The sequence below is a fragment of the Alnus glutinosa genome, chromosome 6, assembly GCF_958979055.1.
Source record: "Alnus glutinosa chromosome 6, dhAlnGlut1.1, whole genome shotgun sequence".
NCBI lineage: Eukaryota > Viridiplantae > Streptophyta > Magnoliopsida > Fagales > Betulaceae > Alnus > Alnus glutinosa.
The window spans coordinates 9263469-9284958 of NC_084891.1; the positions used below are offsets into that span (position 1 = coordinate 9263469).

The window sequence follows — 21490 nt, forward strand, 5'->3', positions numbered from 1 at the left end:
ACGTACTTAATATTGAGTGGGCTGAGAAGTACCAAAAAGCTTTTACTCGACTTGGAAAGGAAGATGGTAATCTTTTTGTTGTTACTAGCTATGATGAGTGGGAAAATACTAGGGAATTTTTTAAGTTTTTGAAACCTTTTTATGAAGCCACATTGAAGTTTTCTAGCTCAATTCATGTCACCTCCAACTCATATTTTATTCAATTTTGTATTATTATAAAGACATTGTCTAATGGGTGTATGAGTTCTAATCCTTTTCTTAGTGAAGTGAGTTGGGATATGAAAAAGAAGTATGAAAAGTATTGGGGGACTATGGATAAGATTAACCTATTGTTGTATGTCGCTAATGTTCTTGACCCGCGTACCAAGTTTAAGGCATTACAATATTACTTGGTAAAATGCAGTGGCCCTGAGTAGATAAAAGAAATCAAGACAAATGTGAGAGACCTCTTGAACCGTTTGTGGGAGCAATACAATAAGTTATATGGGGGCGTTTGTCTAACTTTGATGTGGGTGTGGAAAGTTCAACTGTTACTTCCATAAATGTTAGTGGTGATGACATTGATGATACACTTACAGAGATAGAATATATGAAGGAGTTCACCCAACATCTTGAGGAAGCGAACAACTTGGAGTGTATGATGGAGGTAATCGTTATTTTTTGGATGGGTGTGAAGCAACAACAAAAGATTTTGATATCTTACTTTAGTGGAAGGTTAATGCACCCAAATATCATATCCTTGCAGAGATAGCCCATGATATATTGGTCATTCCTATTTCCACAGTTGCATTCAAGTCCACATTCAGCAACGGAGGACGTATATTGGATCATTTTAGGAGTTCATTATCTCCAATGACAGTTGAGGCCTTGATTTGCACTCAAGACTGGATAAAGAGCAATCAAGACTTGAAGCATGAGAAGATTATTGAAATATTTGATAAGCATGGTAAATGGTTATAAATTCATTTTATTTTTCATTATTATTAATTCATTTTAGTTATTTATTCATTTAACTCATTTTTTTTTTTCTTCTATTGTAGTTATAGATGATTGAAAGTAGAGTTGCAGAAAGCCAGAAACCGGACCATGCTTGGATATGTTTAATGTTTATGAACTTTTGCTTATGAACTTTTTTAATATGTTTATGTCTTTATGAACTTTTGGGTTTGAACTTTTTTAATTTTTAATATGTTTATGAATTTTTGGTTGCTGGTTTGTTTAAAAATGGTGGTTGAACTTTAGTAGACTTGTTGGTTTGTTTGCTCTTAGTAGACATTTTGTTATCTATGTAATATTTATTTTATTTCTAAGGATTTTTCGATTGTAGGCTCTTAGTAGACATTTTGTTATATGTGTATGTAATATTCATTTTATTTATGAAGAAATATGGACTATAGGTTTGTTTGTTTGCTATTAGTAGACATTTTGTTATCTATGTAAAGTGTAAACTCTAGACATTTTGATTTCATGTGGATTCTTATTATGGGTTTATGTTATTAGGCTTTTATGTGTGGATTTAATAACTGAATATAACTGGATTTCATTACAGTTGGGCTAGAATTTTATAACTGAAAATATAAAGCCCAAAAAAATTTAAATGAAGTCTAAAAAAATAGGCCCAATGCCTAAAATACTAAAAATAGGCCCAAATGTGTGTATATATATATTTTAAAAATAATACTTGGTCTGGATACCCAGTTTTACCCGAGGTAACCGGGTATCCCCTAGGTGATCGGTTTCCCGATTAACCGGGGTACCCGGATCCGAATCAGGTTATTGAAATCCAATAACCGGAGACCCCGGTTTCAATTCCCAGTTTTGACCAATAATCGGGAATTGCCAAAATTGGAAACTGGAACTGAATTTACACCAATAATAGTAAATAAGAACTCACACATGGTTACCTTAATACTCTTATGAAATTCCTTGCTTGGGCTCACCATATTATTTTTGGAGAAAAGTGCAAGTATTTTCTCAAATTATTTGGCAATTTGTAACGTCTTTTTAAACTTTTAATTAAAGTAATGTCTATCAGAAAATTGCAAAGAACTCTCTAGGTATAAAAAATGACAAAAATAAAAGAAATAAAAAAATTTAGAAAAAATACAAAAATAAAATAAAATCATAAAAACATAAAAAAAATTGGTGACCCACGACGACAGCCGTGGGTCTTCCGCAGACCCACCCACGATCATGGCTTTCATTTTATTTTATTACTTTTCCTTCAAATTTGTAAAATTATTTGTCTTTTTAAGAATTTTTAAGAAATATTTTTACTCTTTTTTTTTTTTTTTTTTTTTTTTTTTTTTTTTTTTTTTTTTTAGGATAAAAAGGGCATAAAAGTTTTGGAATATATTCTTTGGGTTTTATTACAGCTAAGGCCCATTTCGACGTTTTACCTATTGACGCTAAAGAGAGAACGAATTTTGCGTTAGATCTAAGAGAGGAAACCCATCACGCAGTCGGATTTCGTTTTTTCTTAAGACAAAAGCAATTGGCACCAAACTGGAACCACCATTATTCACGAAGACGACTGCCGAAAGATCGAACCGAGCCAAATCGAGGTGCGCTTTCTTTTCATTTATTGAATCACACTGTTTTCGTCATTTCGTCAATCAATCTGGTTTCGGTGTTCCGTGAATCAAACTGTTTTCAATTGCTTTTTCTGTTTTGGAGTTTTCGTTTGGTTCGGTGTGTAACTAGAGTCCGAATTTAGGGTTTTGGATGGTAGGAAATTGGAGTCGGACTTTTTTCTAATGTTCTGTTCGGTATGCACGAAACTGGGGTTTTTGAATCTTAGGCTATCGTTAGTATCCACTGCTGATTGAGCCGAATAAGGCAGCTATTTGTTTTACTTAATGGAGGTGAATTTCTCAATTTCTGAAAACAACACGAAACTTGAGTTTTAGATTTTTCTTTTATTTTCTCTGCGACCAAATGAGGACATTATTTCAATTCGATAAGCTTATTTCTTCACTTATTTAGTGATTATTTGTGGTCTTATTTATTTTATTGAATATTCATTATTATTTTTTTTTTTCCTGGGCATGGTAAAGGGGTAGTGTCTCTAATGGTGATTGGGCCTTGTGGGTGGTTGTGATTCGTGTGGAGGGTCAGTGGGGAACAAGGACGGAGTGGATCAGATGGACAAGAACAAGAGCCGTACCGATCTGCTTGCCGCTGGCCGCAAAAAGGTCTTTTTTGGTTTGCTTTGTTTAATTATTCTACATACTTTTGAATTTCCAGAATTGAAACTGTCGATAGTTGTTACTTTCTGTTTGGTTGCGGAGTAATTGTTGGAAAAGAAAAGAGATAGGTTTGAATCCTTTTGTTCTACGATATTGCGTTCCTAATCGAATTGTACTTAACTTTCAGTTGGATAACTGTATGAGGATGACTGAGCTGGTTACTTAGTTTGGGGGACTTGAACAAAAGAAAATTAGGGTTTTACTTTTCATTTTCTATAATTTCTTTTGGTACTTAAGTAAGAAAATAGAGCACTTGGGTTTTTGATGATTTTATGTCTGGTCTGATTAGACGTGGGTTCTTGAGTCATTGTTTGTTTGTTAGGATAATAGAGTTGAGCGTAAGCAAATAAAAGTTTGAATGGTACGCATTTTGTTTATGCTTCTTAGAACTGGGTAAATAAAGTTGCTTGTATTGAACTTTTTGTTCACTCCCTAGGAGTGGGAATTTGTGCTTGTTTCTGTTTCCCTGGCGTCTTAGCAGCCAAACAATAGTGAATATGAGTGATTAGAGATTTTTATTATGAGTTTTAATTTTCTATGATCAGCTTCAACAATTTCGTCAGAAAAAGGACACTAAGGGCAGTGCCAGCCATGGAAAGTCCTCAAAAAGAGCTGGTAAATCTGAGCAGCATGAAGCTGATGTTGATGCATCGTCCACTACTCCTATACCAACAGCATTGTCTCAGGTTACTGAAAGGGAAATTCCACCTCATGATGCTCCAGATCTGGCAGTTATTGATTCATCAGTACCGCTTGGTGAGCCTAATACGTCCTTGATGCATTTGAGGGAATATCAGGTAACAGATGTAGGTTGTGCCCTCCTCTTGATACTTATCACTTAATATAATTTAGGAATTATTTGAGAAATAGTTTGAGCAGGCTAGGAAAGATGGCGTGTGGATCTGATTTATTGTTATATTCTCATTGGTTGCTGGGTAGGGGCAATGCAGGAAGCTGATGGTTTGGACTTGCGGCAAATTAATCGAAGCAGTGGAACAGAGCTTGAAGGAGACGGGCAGCTTCCTTTGTCTGAGCATGGTGAAAGTGTTGAAACTCTTTCAAGGATAGCTTCAGTAGAGACTAGTGTGGAGGAGGCATCCTGTGAAGCGGAGCAAACTGGCAAGTCAGGAGAAGTGTCTGCATCTGATGGTGCAACCTTGTCAGATGGATTTTCAGCTTCTGTTTTGGCTTTACACGGGGTAGATCGAAGCAGTGAAATAGATCTTGAAGGTGACAGGAAGCTTCCTTTTTCTGAGCATGGTGAAATTGCTGAAACTCTTTCAAGAATAGCTTCTCTAGAGACTAGTATGGAGGAGGCATCCCATGAAATGGTGCAAACTGGTGAGTCAGGAGAGGTATCTGCATCTGATGGTGGGACCTTGTCAGCTGGATTTTCAGCTTCTGTTTTGGCTTTGAACGAGGCAGATCGAAGCAGTGAGGTAGAGCTTGAAGGATACAGGCAGCTTCCTTTGTCTGAGCATGATGAAAGTGCTGAAACTCTTTCAAGGATAGCTTCAGTAGAGACTAGTGTGGAGGAGGCATCCTGTGAAGCGGAGCAAACTGGCAAGTCAGGAGAAGTGTCTGCATCTGATGGTGCAACCTTGTCAGATGGATTTTCAGCTTCTGTTTTGGCTTTACACGGGACAGATCAAAGCAGTGAAATAGATCTTGAAGGTGACAGGAAGCTTCCTTTGTCTGAGCATGGTGAAATTGCTGAAACTCTTTCAAGAATAGCTTCTCTAGAGACTAGTATGGAGGAGGCATCCCATGAAATGGTGCAAACTGGTGAGTCAGGAGAGGTATCTGCATCTGATGGTGGGACCTTGTCAGCTGGATTTTCAGCTTCTGTTTTGGCTTTGAACGAGGCAGATCGAAGCAGTGAGGTAGAGCTTGAAGGATACAGGCAGCTTCCTTTGTCTGAGCATGATGAAAGTGCTGAAACTCTTTCAAGGATAGCTTCGGTAGAGATTAGTGTGGAGGCGGCATCTATTGAGGCAGAGCAAATGGGTGAGTCAGGAGAAGTATCTGCATCTGATGGTGTGACCTTGTCAGCTGGACTTTCAGCCTCTGTTTTGGCTTTGAACGAGACAGATCAAAGCAGTGAAATAGAGGTTGAAGGAGACGAGGAGCTTCCTTTTTCTGAGCATGGTGCAAGTGCTCTAACTCTTCCAAAGATTGCTTCAGTAGAGACTAGTATGGAGGAGGCATCTAATGAAGCAGAGCAAATTAGTGAATCAGTAGAAGTACCTGCATCTGGTGGTGCGACCCTGTCAGATGGATTTTCAGCTTCTGTTTTTGCTTTGCACGAGGCAGATGGGATTTCAGCTATTAATTCTGCCATTACAAATCGGCAAAGAGAAGAAATAGTGCCAGGTTCATCTTACAAAGAAAACTCTGACATGCTTTTTCAGTCTGGTGACTATGGAGAAGGCGGGGAAGAAAAGACTCAGGCTGTTGCTGACGGCAGGACAGCTGCAGAAGGATATAATCTACAATATTTGCCAGATGGGTCGATTAAACGTGAGAGTAAAAGCTTTGAAAGACCTTTTGAAACTAAAATGTCAAATTCGGCTGGAGCACAGATGTCTCCTGTTGCAGATGCGAGCTCAATTGGTCTCTCTCAGCTCAAGGAAGTGATAAGCGGGCTTAATGAGGAAGAATTTAGGTTTTTGCTCAAGTCAAGAGAATCAGTTTCTAATGCAGATTTGGGGACCTGTAGCATGATTTTTGCAGAATATGGCTTTATGGATTTACTGCAGAGACTCAAAGAAGAATTATTTCTGACACATTTTACAAAAGATATCTTTCACTTGCAACTTGCTGAACAGTCTGAGCAACAAATGGAGTTAGATCATCAGTGTCATCAGTTGGTTGATGATATATCTCTGCTGAATGCTTCACTCAATGAATTTCGTGAGAAGAATCAATTCCTTGCTGAAGAGCTTGCACAGAGCAGATCTGAACTTCAGGCTGTTACTAGCGGGAGGGTGAAGCTCGAAGACCAATTTCATATAGCAAAGGCAGAGGTTGAGGAATTATCTTCTAGAGCATGTAATTTGCAGAGTAGTTTGGAAAGGTCAGAAAGGGAGTTGTTGAGCCTATCAACAGAGTTGGCTGACTGCAAGAGTTTGGTGGCAGATTTACAGGTGAAAAATAAGAAATTGGATGGGACTGTTGTGTCTGTGACTGAAGAAAGAAAGAAATTTGTGGAGGAAAAAGAGTTTTTATTCCATGAGAATGTGAAGCTCTCAAAAGAGTTGGCTGACATCAAGAATGTTGTAGCAGCTCTACAGTTTGAAAACTCCAACTTACTTGGGAGTCTGTCTTCAGTGATGGTAGAGAGAAAGAAGCTTGAAGAGGAAAAGGAGCATCATTCCCTTGAGAATGAGAAACTATCAATGGAATTGGCCGACTGTAAGGGTTTGGTGGCAGATTTGCAGGTAGAAAACACCAACTTAAATGGGAATCTTGCCTTGGTAACTCAGCAAAAAAGCAAACTCGAAGAGGATAAGGAATATCTGAATCTTGAAAATGAGAGACTTACATCCAAGCTTCTTGCTCTTCAAGAGCGGTCATCTGTAGAACATGGGGAACGAAAGAAGGTTGAAGTTGACCTGAAGGAAGTGACAATGCACCTTGAACAACTCACTGAGGAAAATTTTCATCTTCATAGTAGTCTGGACATTTTCAAAGCTACAATAAGAGAGATAGCTAGCTGGCAAACCCAAATACCCTGTCAAGCTGGGGAAGCTGGTAACGAAATAAGTTTGGAAGTACGAAGTAGAGGCCATGAAAGTGGAGCAGATTATGATTCTTGCCAGATTCTTGGGAAGCAAGATGGTGAAGTTTATTCTCCTGTGTTGGAGAAGCCTGTATCTGACGTCCTTGCAGTAGAACCACCACTCGAGCGGTTTGAACAGGAAGTCTCTGATGATTCTTATAGCTTTGTTGCCTTAAAGAGACATGTGGAGGAGGCAGAGAAAATATTGCACAAACTTGAAAAGGCAGTAGAGGGGGTGCATTCTCATGCAGCCTCCGTTAGCAGGTCAGCTGGTAAAGTTTCCGCACCTGGGATATCGAAACTGATTCAAGCCTTTGAGTCGAAGGTGCATGTTGATGAACATGAGGCAGAGGAAAGAGCTTTGACTGAAAATCAAACACTGGCAGATCCATTCATGGTAACAAAAGAGCAAACTGGAATTTTGAGAGCATTGCTTAAGCAGTTAGTACTGGAAGCTGAGCATGCCACTGTACTGCTTAAGGGGGAGCGCGATCAGAGGAATATTGCTGATGTCATATTCAGGGAGCTTAGGGATGAACATGAAGCTTTGAAGGAACACACAGACAATTTGGAAGAGGCCAATATTGAGCTTGGGGTTGTATATGAAGCTTTAAAGCAACATTTTGGCTGCATTGAAGCAAGGAATGGTGAGCTTGAGGTTCTCTACGAATTCTTAAAGCAACAAGACATTAATCTCAAAGCAGAAAACAGTGAGCTTTGTGAAAAGTTACGAGGGTTCCAATTGAGAATCAGTGAATTGCAGAGTCAATTGTATGATTTACAGCATGGTTCAAATGAGGTGACTTCTGTCATCAGCAATCATTTAGAAAATTTGCAGAAAGAAGTGGCTGAGAGGGGATTGTTACTTGAGCAAGATTGGAATTCTACTGTTGCTCAGATTCTTGAAATTGTTGGGAAGCTTGATGATTCAATTGGGGAATCTTTCTCCTCGACCATCTCAATTGGCACTCATGGTGGCTCGAATATAAGCAGCCGTGTCGCTGCTTCTGTTAATGCTGCCACCAAAGTGATTGAGGCTCTGCAGGGGAAAGTCCAAGCTGCTCAGACAGACCATGAAGCAATCTGTACTTTATACAAAGAAGTGAATGAGAAATGTGATGATTTGCTTGGAAATAAGGAATTGGCAATTGGTATATTGCATAAGATGCACGGTAAACTGATGGAACTTGTTGTCAGTTCATGTGGATCAGTGGAGGAAAGTGAGAGAAACAAACAAATTGAGAAAGTGCTTGATCCTTTAGATTATAGTAATTACAAGACCCTCTTGGAACAGATGGAGAATTTTTTAGATGAGAAGCTGCAACTTGAGTCTGTTAACAATAAACTCACTGCTGAGCTGATTAATAGAGTAGAAGAATTTGAGGAACTGAAGAGAAGATGCCTTGATCCTATTACTGTTCATAAGTTAATTGAAGATGTTGAAAGTGTGCTAAAACTGGAAGAAACTGATATTAACTTGGATAGAACACCTGCTTTGCATTTGGAGTTGTTGGTGTCTCTTCTTGTTCGGAAATTTAAAGCAGCCGATGTGCTGGTTGGCTCGTCCAGAGAAGAGTTGGCATCTAAGGTGATGGAAATGACTGAATTGCAGGATAAGATCCATCAGTTAGAAGCCTTGACCTTTGAGCATGAAAACGAAATCCCTATTCTCAAGGACAGTTTGCGTCTGTTGGAGGAAGCCCTAATTGCTGCACGTTCTGAGTTACGAGACAAAATAAGTGAACTTGAACAGACAGACCAGCGAGTATCTTCTATTAGAGAGAAACTTAGCATAGCTGTTGCCAAGGGGAAAGGCCTGGTTGTGCAGCGAGATGGTCTCAAGCAGTCCCTGGCTGAGACTTCTAGCGAACTGGAGAGATGCTTACAAGAGCTACAGTTGAAAGAATCTAGAATCCAAGAAGTTGAAACGAAGCTTAAGACTTACTCAGAAGCAGGTGAGCGCGTGGAAGCTCTGGAATCTGAGCTTTCATACATTCGCAACTCAGCCACTGCATTAAGAGAATCATTCCTTCTTAAAGATTCTGTCCTTCAGAGAATAGAAGAGATTTTAGAGGACCTAGATCTGCCAGAGCATTTTCATTCAAGAGATATAATTGAAAAGATTGATTGGTTGGCAAGGTCAGCTGCTGGAAACTCTCTGCCTCTGACTGATTGGGATCAGAAGAGTTCTGCAGGAGGCGGTTCATTTTCTGATGCTTGGAAAGACGATGTACAGCCAAGCTCAAATTCAGGGGATGATTTGAGAAGAAAGTTTGAGGAGCTTCAAAATAGGTTATATGGGTTGGCTGAACAAAATGAAATGCTCGAACAATCATTAATGGAAAGGAACAACTTGGTGCAGAGGTTGGAAGAACTTCTGGACAGGATTGATATGCCTTCGCCATTCCGGTCTTTGGAACCAGAGGATAGAATTGAGTGGTTAGGAAAAGCACTTTCGGAAGCTCAACATGATAGAAATTCTCTCCAGCAGAAGATTGATAATTTTGAAAACTATTGTGGATCGTTAAGTGCTGATTTGGAAGACTCACAAAGGAGAGTATCCGACCTTGAGGCAGACCTCGAAGCAGTTACCCAAGAGAGAGAGCACCTGTCTGAAAGATTGGAGATTGTGACTAATGAACATGAAAAACTTTCATCTAAGACAGCCGCGTTTGAACTTGAGAACAAAAAGCTTCAGAATGATGTTGCTGGTTTGAAGGAGAAATTGATTGAGAAGCTTGGTAATGAGGAGCAAATTGCCAGCATAGAAGGCGAAATAAGAAGATTGCAGGATATGGTTAGTGATGCATTGCAAGAATCTGGACCAAAAGATCTGGTTTCTGGTAGTGATATCGATTGCCTGGAGGAATTACTGAGGAAGCTTATAGGGAATTATGCAATTCTTTCTTCAGTGAATCCTGTGCTTGGGGATGTGGCTGACAGACAGCATGCTGAAAATGCCGGTGCTACACTTGCTGAAGGGAGAAGCATAGATTCACTTGATTCCAGGGAACCGGATATAGTTGTTCTGAAGAAAGAACTAGAGGAGGCCATGCATGAGTTGGTGCATGTGAGGGAGGAGAGAGATAGATATATGGACAAGCAGCAATCTTTGGTTTGGGAAGTAGAAGCTCTCGTTAGAAAAAGAGAGGAGTTGCAAGAGCTACTCAGTCAGGAAGAGCTGAAGTCAGCTTCTGTGAGAGAGAAGTTTAGTGTTGCAGTTAGGAAAGGAAAGTCGCTGTTGCAACAGCGGGATGGTCTGAAGCAAACCATCGAAGAAAAGAATACTGAAGTGGAACATTTGAAATCTGAGATTACCCACCGGGAAAATGCTCTTGCCGAGTATGAACAGAAGTTCAGGGATTTATCCACTCTTCCAGGAAGGGTGGAAGACCTAGAATCTGAATGTTTCGAATTGAGGAATCGTTTAACAGAAACGGAGCACTATTTGCAGGAGAAAGGACATGTTTTGAGCATGATTTTAGTTACTTTAAATGGCGTTGATGTTGGTGGTGACGTCAGCAGTGGTGACCCAGTCGAGAGGTTGGAACTACTTGGGAAACTATTCAGTGATTTACGTTCAGCTGTGGCTTGTTCAGACCAGGAGTTGAGGAAATCTAAAAGAGCAGCAGAGCTGCTCCTTGCAGAGCTGAATGAAGTTCAAGAGAGGAATGATGTTCTCCAAGAGGAGCAAGCAAAAGCTGCCAATGAAGTTGCAGAGCTTACTAAGGAAAGAGATTTGGCAGAGGCTGCCAAACTTGAAGCTATTTCACGGCTTGAAAAGTTATCTACTGTTCATTCTGAGGAAAGAAAGAACCAATTATCTGAATTTATGGAAATAAAATCTGGTTTGAATCAACTCAGAAAGGGCTTTCATGATGTTAATTATTTCCTAGCTGATGTTTTCTCCAAGGACTTGGAATATTTGCACAATCTGGAGGTTGGTATTGAGTCATGTCTGAAAGCAAACAATGGTGAGCAGGTTGCTGTGCCACTTTTCAGTGGATCCGATGCCATCATATCCAACTATTCAGATAACAAGGTATTATTCATGCTTATCTATTTGTTTTAGTGTATTTTGCACACATTTAACTACTGGTGATCTTGTCTCTTCTATGTAGAAATAGTGTATTTGGTTTATCTTTCGCAGATTCTAAGGTAAAATATGTTGTAGATACTGCACACGCGGGGAATATATTGTTTCATTTTGGTTCTTGAAAATTTCTGCTAAAACTACAAAGATAAAAACGTCTATTATTTATTTTCTCTTGTATACTTCTTGTGTGCTTGGTTTAAAAAAGAAAAAAGTTGAGAAGCTCAGCCAAATTAGCTTTCCCTTAACTTGAAATCTGCTTATAAGGGGTAAAAGAAAGTCCATTTTTTTTTTCCCATCGAATTGTTTGTTGCTGAATCCTAGAATATTTTTTTATTGTTGATTGTTTCTTGCAAAATATGGAATCTCCTTCATTGAGAGGAAGAGCTCTTTGAAAGTTGAACAAAGATTTGAGGGGTAGTTTTGTTGAGGTTTGGTTTTTTCTTTTTGCTTTTTGGGGGTGTCTTCTTGTGGTTTTTGTGGGTTTTAAGGGTGGGGGTAGGGGTTTTCGTTTTGGCTGGTGCTGTGGGCTTTTGTGGGTTTCTTTGTTCGTTTTGTTTCTTCTTTTAGGTATTCCTTTTGTATATTTCTTGTATCGGCTTCAAAGGAATTTTCTTTGGAACGGTATAGGTGATGAGACTAAATTTCACTTAGTCAATTGGCATCGTATTTGTTCTCCAATCAAGGCTGGTGGACTGAGAGTTCGTAATGTTATTAATTTTAATCAAGCCTTATTGGGGAAGTGGATCTGGAGGTTTTCTCAGGAGCGCGATGCTTTGTGGAGATCAGTGATTGAGGTGAAGTATGGGAGTGTGAGGGGAGGTTGGTGTTCTTTACCGGTGACGGGGCCTTATGGTGTCAGTGTTTGGAAGTTTATTCGAAGGGGGTGGGACAATGTTGCCAAGTTTCTGCGTTTTGAGGTGGGTGATGGGTCCCATATTCGCTTCTGGCATGATTTATGGTGTGGGGACAGGCCTCTCAAGCTCTGTTTTCCAACTTTGTATACTATTGCGCGTTCTCCTGATGCTTGGGTGGTGGATAATTTGTCTATGGTAGGAGGTGTGGCTCATTGGAATGTTCTCTTTACGCGCAATGCTCAGGATTGGGAGTTGGAGATGGTGATGTCCTTCTTCGAACAGTTATACTCTACTCGGGTTCGGCATGGGGAATTTGATAGGGTGGTGTGGATTCTTTCCAAGAGGAGGAATTTTGAAGTGAAGACTTTCTATAAAGCTTTAGTTTGTCACGAGGCGGCTTCTTTTCCTTGGAAGGGTATATGGCGTGTTAAAGCTCTGAAGCAGGTTGTGTTCTTTGTACGGACAGCAGCTTTAGGAAATATTTTAACTCATGACAACCTTCGAAGGCGTGGTATTGTGGTGGTTGAGTGGTGTGTTATGTGTAAAAAGCATGGGGAATTTGTTGATCATCTTCTTCTCCATTGTGACGTGGCTCGGGTTGTTTGGAGTTTCTTCTATAGTTTGTTTGGGGTGGAGTGGGTTATGCCTAGTAGTGTCTTAGATTTATTGAGTGCTTGGGGCACTTTGCTAGGTCGTGGTCCTGTTCACCGTATTTGGAAGCAGGTTCCTCTTTGTGTTTTGTGGGGCTTGTGGCGTGAGAGAAATTCTAGGCTTTTTGAGGATGTGGAGGTTCAGGCTGGGGCTCTTTGTAGAAATGTGTTTAATATGTTATATCTTTGGGTGTCGGCGCATAGCTTGGGTAGTATGCCGTACGCTGATTTTTTACTTTCTTGTTCGTTTCGGTCTTCTAATTAGGGGCTCCTTTGTATACTTCCTGTGTACTAGGGTTGCGCCCCTCTACGCTTTTTAATGAATTTTTACTTATAAAAAAAAAATATTTCTTGTATACTTAGGGGTGTCTTATGCTTTTAATTATATTTGTTGATTAATTATAAAAATAAAAAATAAATTTGAACAAAGATTTATTTAATTTGTGCCACTTCCTATATGTCGATATTTGAGGCCTTATCTAGGCAGTTATGTAAAATGTGTTTGAAACCTACAGATAAAAAAATACTTGAAATTTTGATTATGTATCTCTTTTCTGCAAAAAAGAAACGCTATCCTACTTGTTGCTAATAAGTTTATCTGTTTTAGTGTTTAATGTTTTAAATTTACAGTACTTCTTATATAAAAAAAAATACTTAATATCAGATTTTGTTGTTCTTTTGTACAAAAAAGAAAACACATCCTACTTGTTACATTGATTATCTGTTTTTTTTTTTTTTTTTTTGTTGTTTAAATATATTAAAATACTCCTAATAAGTCTAGATGTTTGAAGAGTTCTTATGTGGAATTGATTTCTTCATGCTCCTTTAACTAAAGAAAGAGAATATCTTAGACTTCGGTCTTAATAGCATTAGATGTGCCACTTACAAGCTCAGTACTTATTAAATATATATACTGATTTACTCTTGTAAGTCTTTGCTTCAAGTCATTTTAGATGATTTTGCATTGACTTTCAGTTTTCTGTACATCTTTCTATAAAACTGGATAAAATAGTGGACACAAGGGAAATTTCTAATAATTTTATTTTTGTTAAGAATTTTATTGAATATAATAGTATGGATCATTCTCCATGGTAGCTTGTTTCCTTATGTATTTAATTGGTCATTGAATGTATTATTCATTTTTTCTATCCACTCTGAATTATCTTGTTCAGGAAATGGATTCTTGGTCAGACTCCGAAAGAGATGGGCATTTTGACGAAAATGTTGTATTTGAAATTTGCTATTTTGTTGCACATCATCTACGTGAATTCCTGACAGAAATTGGCAATCTTAAAGAAAAATTATACAAGCACTCGGTGTCGTTACATGAACAAGATAGCAGTCTATCTAAGTTAGTGGCGATTGTTCATGGAGAGATGACTTCCCAAAAAGAGTCATTTGAAGCTATGAAGAGAGACATTGTTCGTATAGAGTCAATCGAAAGTGAAAAAGACATGGAACTTATTCTGCTGCGTAAAAATATTGCTGTGCTCTACGAAGCATGTGCTAGTTCAGTCATGGAAATTGAAAACAGAAGAGTTGACCTGGTTGGAAATATTATGGCTGTTGCAGATCTGGGGTTGAACTTGAAATCAACGACATTTACCGACGGTCAACTTTCTTTCAGTGGACAGGCTCATTTTTCCTCTGAGGAATCTATCAGGACTGTGGCAGATAGACTTGTGTTGGCAGTGCAGGACTTTGCTAGCTTGAAAGTCGAAACTGTAGTGGGTAACCAAAAGGAAATGAAGATGACGATAGCAAATTTGCAGAAAGAGCTTCAGGAGAAGGACATTCAGAAAGAAAGGATCTGCATGGAGCTGGTAAGTCAAATAAAGGAAGCTGAAGCTGCTGCAACCAGTTGCTCACTAGATCTTCAATCTTCCAAAACACGGGTGCATAATTTGGAGAAACAGGTCGAAGTGATAGAGGGGGAACGGAACTTACTGGAGCAGAGAGTAAAGGAGCTGGAAGATACACAAGCTGCCTCAACAGAGTTACAGGATAGGGTTAGATCACTTACTAATGTTCTTGCTGCCAAAGACCAAGGTTGGTTACATATTGCTTGAATCTAACCTTTTGTATTCATATGTTTCATAATGGTTAATTTGGATAATCAGTACTTAATTACTTTTGATCACAGAAATTGAGGCACTGATGCAAGCACTTGATGAGGAGGAGGTGCAGATGGAAGATCTGACAAACAAGATTGAGGATCTGGAAAAAGTTGTACAACAAAAGAATCTAGATTTGAAGAACCTTGAAGGATCTCGGGGAAAGGCTCTTAAAAAGCTTTCTGTCACTGTGTCTAAGTTTGATGAGCTTCATCATCTTTCCGAGAGTCTTCTTGCTGAGGTTGAAAAGCTTCAAGCACAAGTGCAAGATCGGGATGCAGAGATCTCTTTCTTAAGGCAAGAGGTCACTAGATGCACCAATGATGTTCTTGTTGCATCACAAATGAGTAGCAAGAGGACTCTAGATGAGATCCATGAGTTCTTGACATGGTTTGATTCAATGATTGCTCAGGTTGGGGTGCATGATGTGCATCTTGATGATAAGAACAGCAGTGATGTTCATGAACACAAGGAAATACTTCAGAAGAAGGTTATATCTATTATATCGGAATTGGAAGATCTATTGGCAGTTGCTCATAGTAAGGATGCATTGTTACAAGTTGAAAGGAGCAAAGTAGAAGAGTTAACACGCAAAGAAGAATTTCTTGAGAAGTCTTTACGTGAGAAGGAATCCCGATTAAATTTGCTTGAGGGTGTTGGAGACTCTGAAAGGGAAACTAGCATGACCTCTGAAATTTTGGAGGTTGAACCTAAGGTGAGATTTTTTATATATTTATTTCTTATGATCTTGATATATCGCTTAAATGCATTCGATACTCATAACATTGATGTACTCTTTCATATGCTTGTTACCATTTCAAATAAATTACTGTTTGAATCCCCCACCCCCACCCCCCCCCCCCCCCCAAAAAAAAAAAAAAAAAAACCAAAAAGAAATGCTATAGTCAAATATACAAAATTAAAGGGAAAATGTAGCTTAGTCTTCTTTAGTTCAGATTGGGCTGTGTATTGCATTGTATAGTGGCAGCTACTCACTGCTATGTTTTAGTGACGAATTAAAATGTTCCTTTTAGCTCTGGTTTCCCTTTTAAATTTGTTAAATATGTATTTGCTTTGTGCTTCTCGGTGAACTTATGAGTTGAACTATTTTCGTTCTATTCAAATTATGTGAAAGCCCCTTGTCACATTTGGTTCACTAGTGACTAGTTTAACCATAAGTTCGTTGCTTTAATTGTGATTTTTGATAGTTAAGAACATTTAGATCTTCTATTAAAATTCATCTTTATTAGTTATAATGCTATATAAGGAGCGATTCTATGCTCGTCTTTTTTGTTTTGATTCTATTAGTTTTGACATGAGTAGTCAATTATGGTGGACTTCCTTGCAGATTAACAAATGGACAGTACCTGGGACTTCCATTGCACCTCAAGTCCGCAGTTTACGCAAAGGCAATAATGACCAAGTTGCAATTGCCATAGACATGGATCCTGGTAGTAGTGGTAGGTTAGAAGACGAAGATGATGATAAAGGTAAATCTAGAATAGTACAACTATTGGCCTTTTCTTCTTCTTATATATATACAGATATTCTTCAATTCATGTAGCTTATAATTCAATGAATGCATTTTTTAATTTTTTTTCTTCTCTTTGTTTCACTCTTTTCTTCATTGTAGTTCATGGTTTCAAGTCACTTACTACATCAAGAATTGTGCCAAGATTTACAAGACCTGTGACTGAGATGATTGATGGCCTTTGGTAGGCACACCCAATTCTTTTTTGTCTTTTTTTTTGTTTTGAAGTTATCTACGTTAGTAAGCTGAAACCATCTTTTATACCCAATCTGCCAGGGTTTCTTGTGATCGGGCTCTGATGCGACAACCTGCTTTGCGGCTGGGTATTATAATCTATTGGGCCATATTGCATGCACTTCTTGCCACTCTTGTGGTTTGAAAAGCCAAACTGGTAAGTGATCCTTTCTTCTTTGCATCAGGTGGCTTTGTTGCAAATCTGCTTCATTGAGTGGATGTGTTTTTTTTTATTTTTCTCCCTGTTAGTAATAGCATCGTGCAATATTTTCGCCTTTCCAATTTGTTGAACTGATCATACGATAGGGAATTCCCGTTTGAAGGTGAAATGGCACATGGTGTGAATTCAACCTTATTGCATTTTCCTGATCTGCAGGGCGATATTTGGTCTGAAGGCAAGAGGGTGCAGCAATGATCTTGTTAGTTTTGGTATCTAATTTTTCTCTATAATCATTCATTTTCCCCCTTAATAGATATGATCTGATTGATTATTATTTAGCTCAACCAGGCAACTGTGATTTCCCAGTTTTATTTTTGTTAATCTCAGATTGCTTGGTAGAATCCAATAAGAAAAAAAAAAAAAGTACCTTGTTACCATGATAGATGAAATAGATTGAGAAATTGTTTACTCAAAACCCAGTCAAAAGCTCTACTTCACGACTGTTGAGTATTTACAGCTTTTTCTATAATCCTAAAGAACATCGTTATCTATCCACATTGGGCAAGGCACGCACCTATGGTTAGTAGCTTGTAGAAATCAGGCGGGTCTTTCATATTTGAGCAAGTTTTTCTTATTGATAACTATGTGCTTATATTGATATTCTCGATGTCTTTGTAGATTTTGTAATATTTAGTAGTTAATTTTTTTTTTTTTTTAAAAAAATCATTTACTGTAAAAATTGGTACTTGCAAGCATTTATATTTGTATTATGGCACATAAGAAGATAGTGCATCAGAAAATAATTGGAATTGTTACTTTGGAGTTTTATGAAATGGATACTTAGCATGTGTTAATCTAAAGTGAAATCGTAGCTAGAACCTAAAATGATGAACTGAAGTTTAAGCTCAATGCTGAAGGGATCGAGGGCATGTAGAGAGTGCGGCTCGGCCTATTGGACCCTTGATATTGTCAATTTTAGAGCTATCCGCTTTCAAATGATTTGTGGGAAAATGTCATCTAAGCATACAAATACTCCTCTCAGTATATCTCAAGAGAGATTATCCCTAAGTTGAAACTACCCTATTTTTGAAGGTAAGAAGAAGAAATACCAAAGTGGGTGGCAGGTGGAAAAACCAGTCATTTCATAGCCTGTGTTCCTGTTTAAATAGTGATAGGTAGCCCATATGAATGCGGTATATATATATTTTTTGGATGAATTAAAATCATATTAAAACCAAAACAAACGTCTTACAACTCTCCAGAAACTGGATCACCATTACATCAAGGCAAAAGCCTTACTCGCTGAAAACATCAACACAAAACAACAAGAACTAACAAACCCGCAAAACCTCCAGCAACTTAAACTCAGTTACAGCAAGATAAAAGGTTCCATTTAGCCACAAGAACCTTCTGTTTATTAAGTCTCTTAAAATGCCCTTTAGCCATAATCCTCATTCTGACTTCCCATCGAACTTGAGCCAAAATTGCTTCCTCCGTCCGAGGATTATTACTATGTAAGAGGGCATTACGTTTCTGCCATAGGTGATACACTACAGCAGCAAAACAAAGTCTTCCCAAGCATGACGGCAGACTTTTTCCCTTAACACTTTAGGACCCCAAATTTCAACATCATTCCAACTAGTCGGAACATTAATGAAGGAACAATCACTCATGATTTCTATCCAGATCCTTCTACTGAAACTACAACCAAAGAAGAGGTGGTCTCTATTCTCCTGATGAGCATAGCAAAACATGCAAAGAATCGAACCCAAATAAGCACACATCTTGTGTCTAGTAATAACAGCATTCTGAAACAGCAGCCATAAGAAGAATGAGTGCTTCGGTATAGCCATAGACCACCAGACAACCTTCCACCTAGGAACCTCCTGACTTCTACTCCTCATATTCTCCAAAGCATCTGCACAAGAGTATTTCCCATTCCTGGATTCCCAGATAAGCTGATCTTCTCCCCCCAACCGTATATCTGGAAGATTACATTGAATCTCAACAATATCATCAGACCTTGCAAAAGGCCAGTACCATTCCCCATTCCTGATTATGGTACACAGTTTAGCATTCATGGATAAACCTGAATCATAAACTGCCCTATATCCAAATTTATCCAAAAGACACCCTACTGGATGCCACTTGTCCAGCCAAAGAAAAATCTTTCTCCAATCACCAACTTGGTATCTAATAAACCTCTTAGCAATGTCCCGGATCTTCAACAATTTCTTCCAACTCCAAGAGCAAGAAGAAGGAATAGAAACATTCCAGAAACTTCTACCCCTGAGCCAATTTAAATCAACCCAAGCAACCCAAAGCGAGCCAGCTTTAGTGAAGAGGTTCCAAATATGATTAAGCATTGAAGCTTGGTTCCAAACCTCAATCTTTTTTATCCCAAGACCACCTTCTTTTTTAGGGAAACAAATCTTATCCCAAGCCACCTTCACATGGGCTTTAACATCAGAGCCACCCCAAAGAAACTTATTAAACTTTTGCTCAATTAACTTGATGATTTGTTTAGGAAGAATGAAAACCTTTGCCCAAAAAACCTGTAAACTGACTAGGACAGAGGACAAAAGCTGAAGCCTACCAGCAAAGAAAGCTTCCGGACCAGCCATGAATCAATTCTGGCCGTGATTTTTGCCACCAAGCTCTCATAGTCCACAGAAGTAAGCCTCTTGGAGATAAGAGGCACACCCAAGTACCTTACTGGCAGCACTCCTTCAGGCATATGCAGCATCTCAAGAATATCCTGCTTCAGAACAGGATTCACTCCAGCCAAAAAAATAGAACTTTTAGAGGGGTTTGCCTTTAGACCCGAGAGCTGCTCAAAATCATCAAGAACATCCTTAATGACCTTCACCGATCTAATAGAAGCAGCAGAGAAGATGAGCAAATCATCTGCAAAACATAGATAATTTAACTTCAGCTCTCTGCATCTAGGATGAAAATCAAATTGGAAATTTGAAGATACAGCATCTCCAAGTAAAAGGGACAGCCCTTCCATAGCTATCACAAAGAGGTAAGGGGAAATCGGGTCCCCTTGCCTAAGTCCCTTCTTGCCATGAAAGTATCCAACCAAAGACCCATTAAGGGCAATGGTAAAGCTAGGGTTGGTAATACATTCCCTGATCCAAGAAATAAACCTAGTAGGAGCTCCCAAACACTTTAGACAGTGAAGAATATATTCCTAGTTCAAGGAATCATATGCTTTCATTAAATCCACCTTAAGAGCACATCTAGGAATGCCCTTCTGCTTATGATAATCACAAACCACCTCCTGCGCCAAAAGAATATTCTCAAGGATTCTCCTCAAACCTTCGAATCCTCAAGTGTTTTAGCTCCACCCCATTTGCCTCCCCAGTAAGCACAAGGTCAGCCAGTATCCTCCCCACTACCAGCCCCATCTTGAACCCATGCCCAGAAAACCCACCTTCCATCACAACATCCTTCCCAAACTCCCCGCCCAAGAAATTAATCACAAAATCCTCATCGGGTGTCATCGAATACATGCACAATTCCGTGGCTACAGGTGCCCCAGAATCAACCATCCCTGATAGCCTCTCCTCAACCCATTGTTTCAAAGACCCCAATGCCATTCTTGGCCCCTATGGCCTCTTGTCCTCGTCACATGGATTGCCCCCCATGCACTGCCATCTTTATCAACCCCGGATACTCCAACGACAATGTGTTGTATACATATGGATCCCCGTGGCATGCAAACGTCGGAAAATCCCCTCTGATCACATACTTTTCTTCATTCCCTTCCTTAATTATCGAATAACACACAGCGGTCTCCAAGGGTTGTATAGGCAGTTGAAGCCTAACTACTGTTTTAACCAACTTTCTCGCCCAAGCCCCAATTGTCACCACACATTTGTTACCCCAAAACTTTTCACCATTGCTGGTGTAAACCCATACGCCCCCTTTGATGCCCTCTTTTTTAATATCTTTCACTTCCATGCAGTCCCTTAGAACAACACCCTTTTGAAACGCCAAGGCTTGGAACACGGACATTGCCTTGGTGGGCTTTATCACTCCGCCATACTCGTTAAACACAACAATCCAATTCTTCGGGATATCGAACCATTCGGGAAACTTGTCGGCCAGTTGTTGGCGGTCAAGAACTTAATGCGAGACCGAGTGTTTGCGGCAGGTGTTTATGATGCCACGCATGCTCTTGTCGTGGGAGTCGCCCATGTCGAGATGTCTGGCCTTGAAGTAGACCTTGTAGCCGATTTGGGACTCGGCCTCTTGCCAGAGTTTGTATGACTCGATGACTCTCGGAAAGTAGTACTCCTCCAGATAGGTTGCTCGTATGGTGCGAGACTAGTTGTAAGAGGAGCCCCGCTGGTGCAAGAAATAGAATTGCTGGAGTAGATGAGGGTTTTCTGACCCCTTTTGGCGACTTCGTAGGCGGTGGAGCTGCCCATGATTCCTGCACCCACCACAATCACGTCGAATTCTTCGCCGGGAAGTGCCATCCCTCTCTTTTTCTTTTTCTCTCTTGTGAACAAAGAAAGAATATCTTGGAGGGGGCTTTTCCGCTTGGGTTCACGTGGCTTTTAATGGTTCTTTCTCGTCTATTTATTTATTGTGGCCAAAGGAGCACCACTGGTGGCCAAAAGAGCAGATTCACGTGGATACAAAATTACGAAGGAAACATCATGCTGATTATTATTATTTTTTTTTTTTTAAAAAAAAAAAAAGTTGTAGGGTGAATATAATCTTGAATTTTGACGCGAAGGACGAGGTGTCGACGAAACTGACGTGAATGTTTTATCTGATTGCATGCCATTTGTAGAGGTGAGTTCCT

The 21490-nt window shown here is 39.3% G+C and overlaps 1 protein-coding gene, 1 long non-coding RNA gene and 1 pseudogene across 5 annotated transcripts; 2 read left to right on the forward strand and 1 right to left on the reverse strand.

The window, feature by feature from the left end:
* The first annotated feature begins 541 nt into the window (after positions 1–541).
* On the forward strand, positions 542–1237 carry LOC133870469 (uncharacterized). Its single transcript, XR_009900741.1, has 3 exons — positions 542–646; positions 746–946; positions 1041–1237. It is a non-coding gene; the product is annotated as an uncharacterized LOC133870469 (long non-coding RNA).
* Positions 1238–2408: 1171 nt separating this feature from the next.
* On the forward strand, positions 2409–17379 carry LOC133870497 (sporulation-specific protein 15). 4 transcript variants are annotated; one of them, XM_062307647.1, is made up of 10 exons: positions 2409–2564; positions 3057–3194; positions 3794–4058; positions 4188–11071; positions 13802–14678; positions 14773–15458; positions 16092–16233; positions 16377–16458; positions 16551–16665; positions 16885–17379. In XM_062307647.1, exons 2-9 carry the CDS (start codon positions 3144–3146, stop codon positions 16651–16653), a joined length of 9090 nt encoding a protein of 3029 aa, XP_062163631.1. In that variant the 5' UTR covers positions 2409–2564; positions 3057–3143; the 3' UTR covers positions 16654–16665; positions 16885–17379. The 4 variants fall into 4 exon arrangements, with proteins under 4 accessions (XP_062163631.1, XP_062163632.1, XP_062163633.1 ...); XM_062307648.1 differs by having other exon boundaries at positions 3794–4054; positions 4199–11071; XM_062307649.1 differs by having other exon boundaries at positions 3794–4045; positions 4199–11071.
* Positions 17380–19973: 2594 nt separating this feature from the next.
* On the reverse strand, positions 19974–21158 carry LOC133870498 (probable sarcosine oxidase; annotated as a pseudogene).
* Positions 21159–21490: the final 332 nt, after the last annotated feature.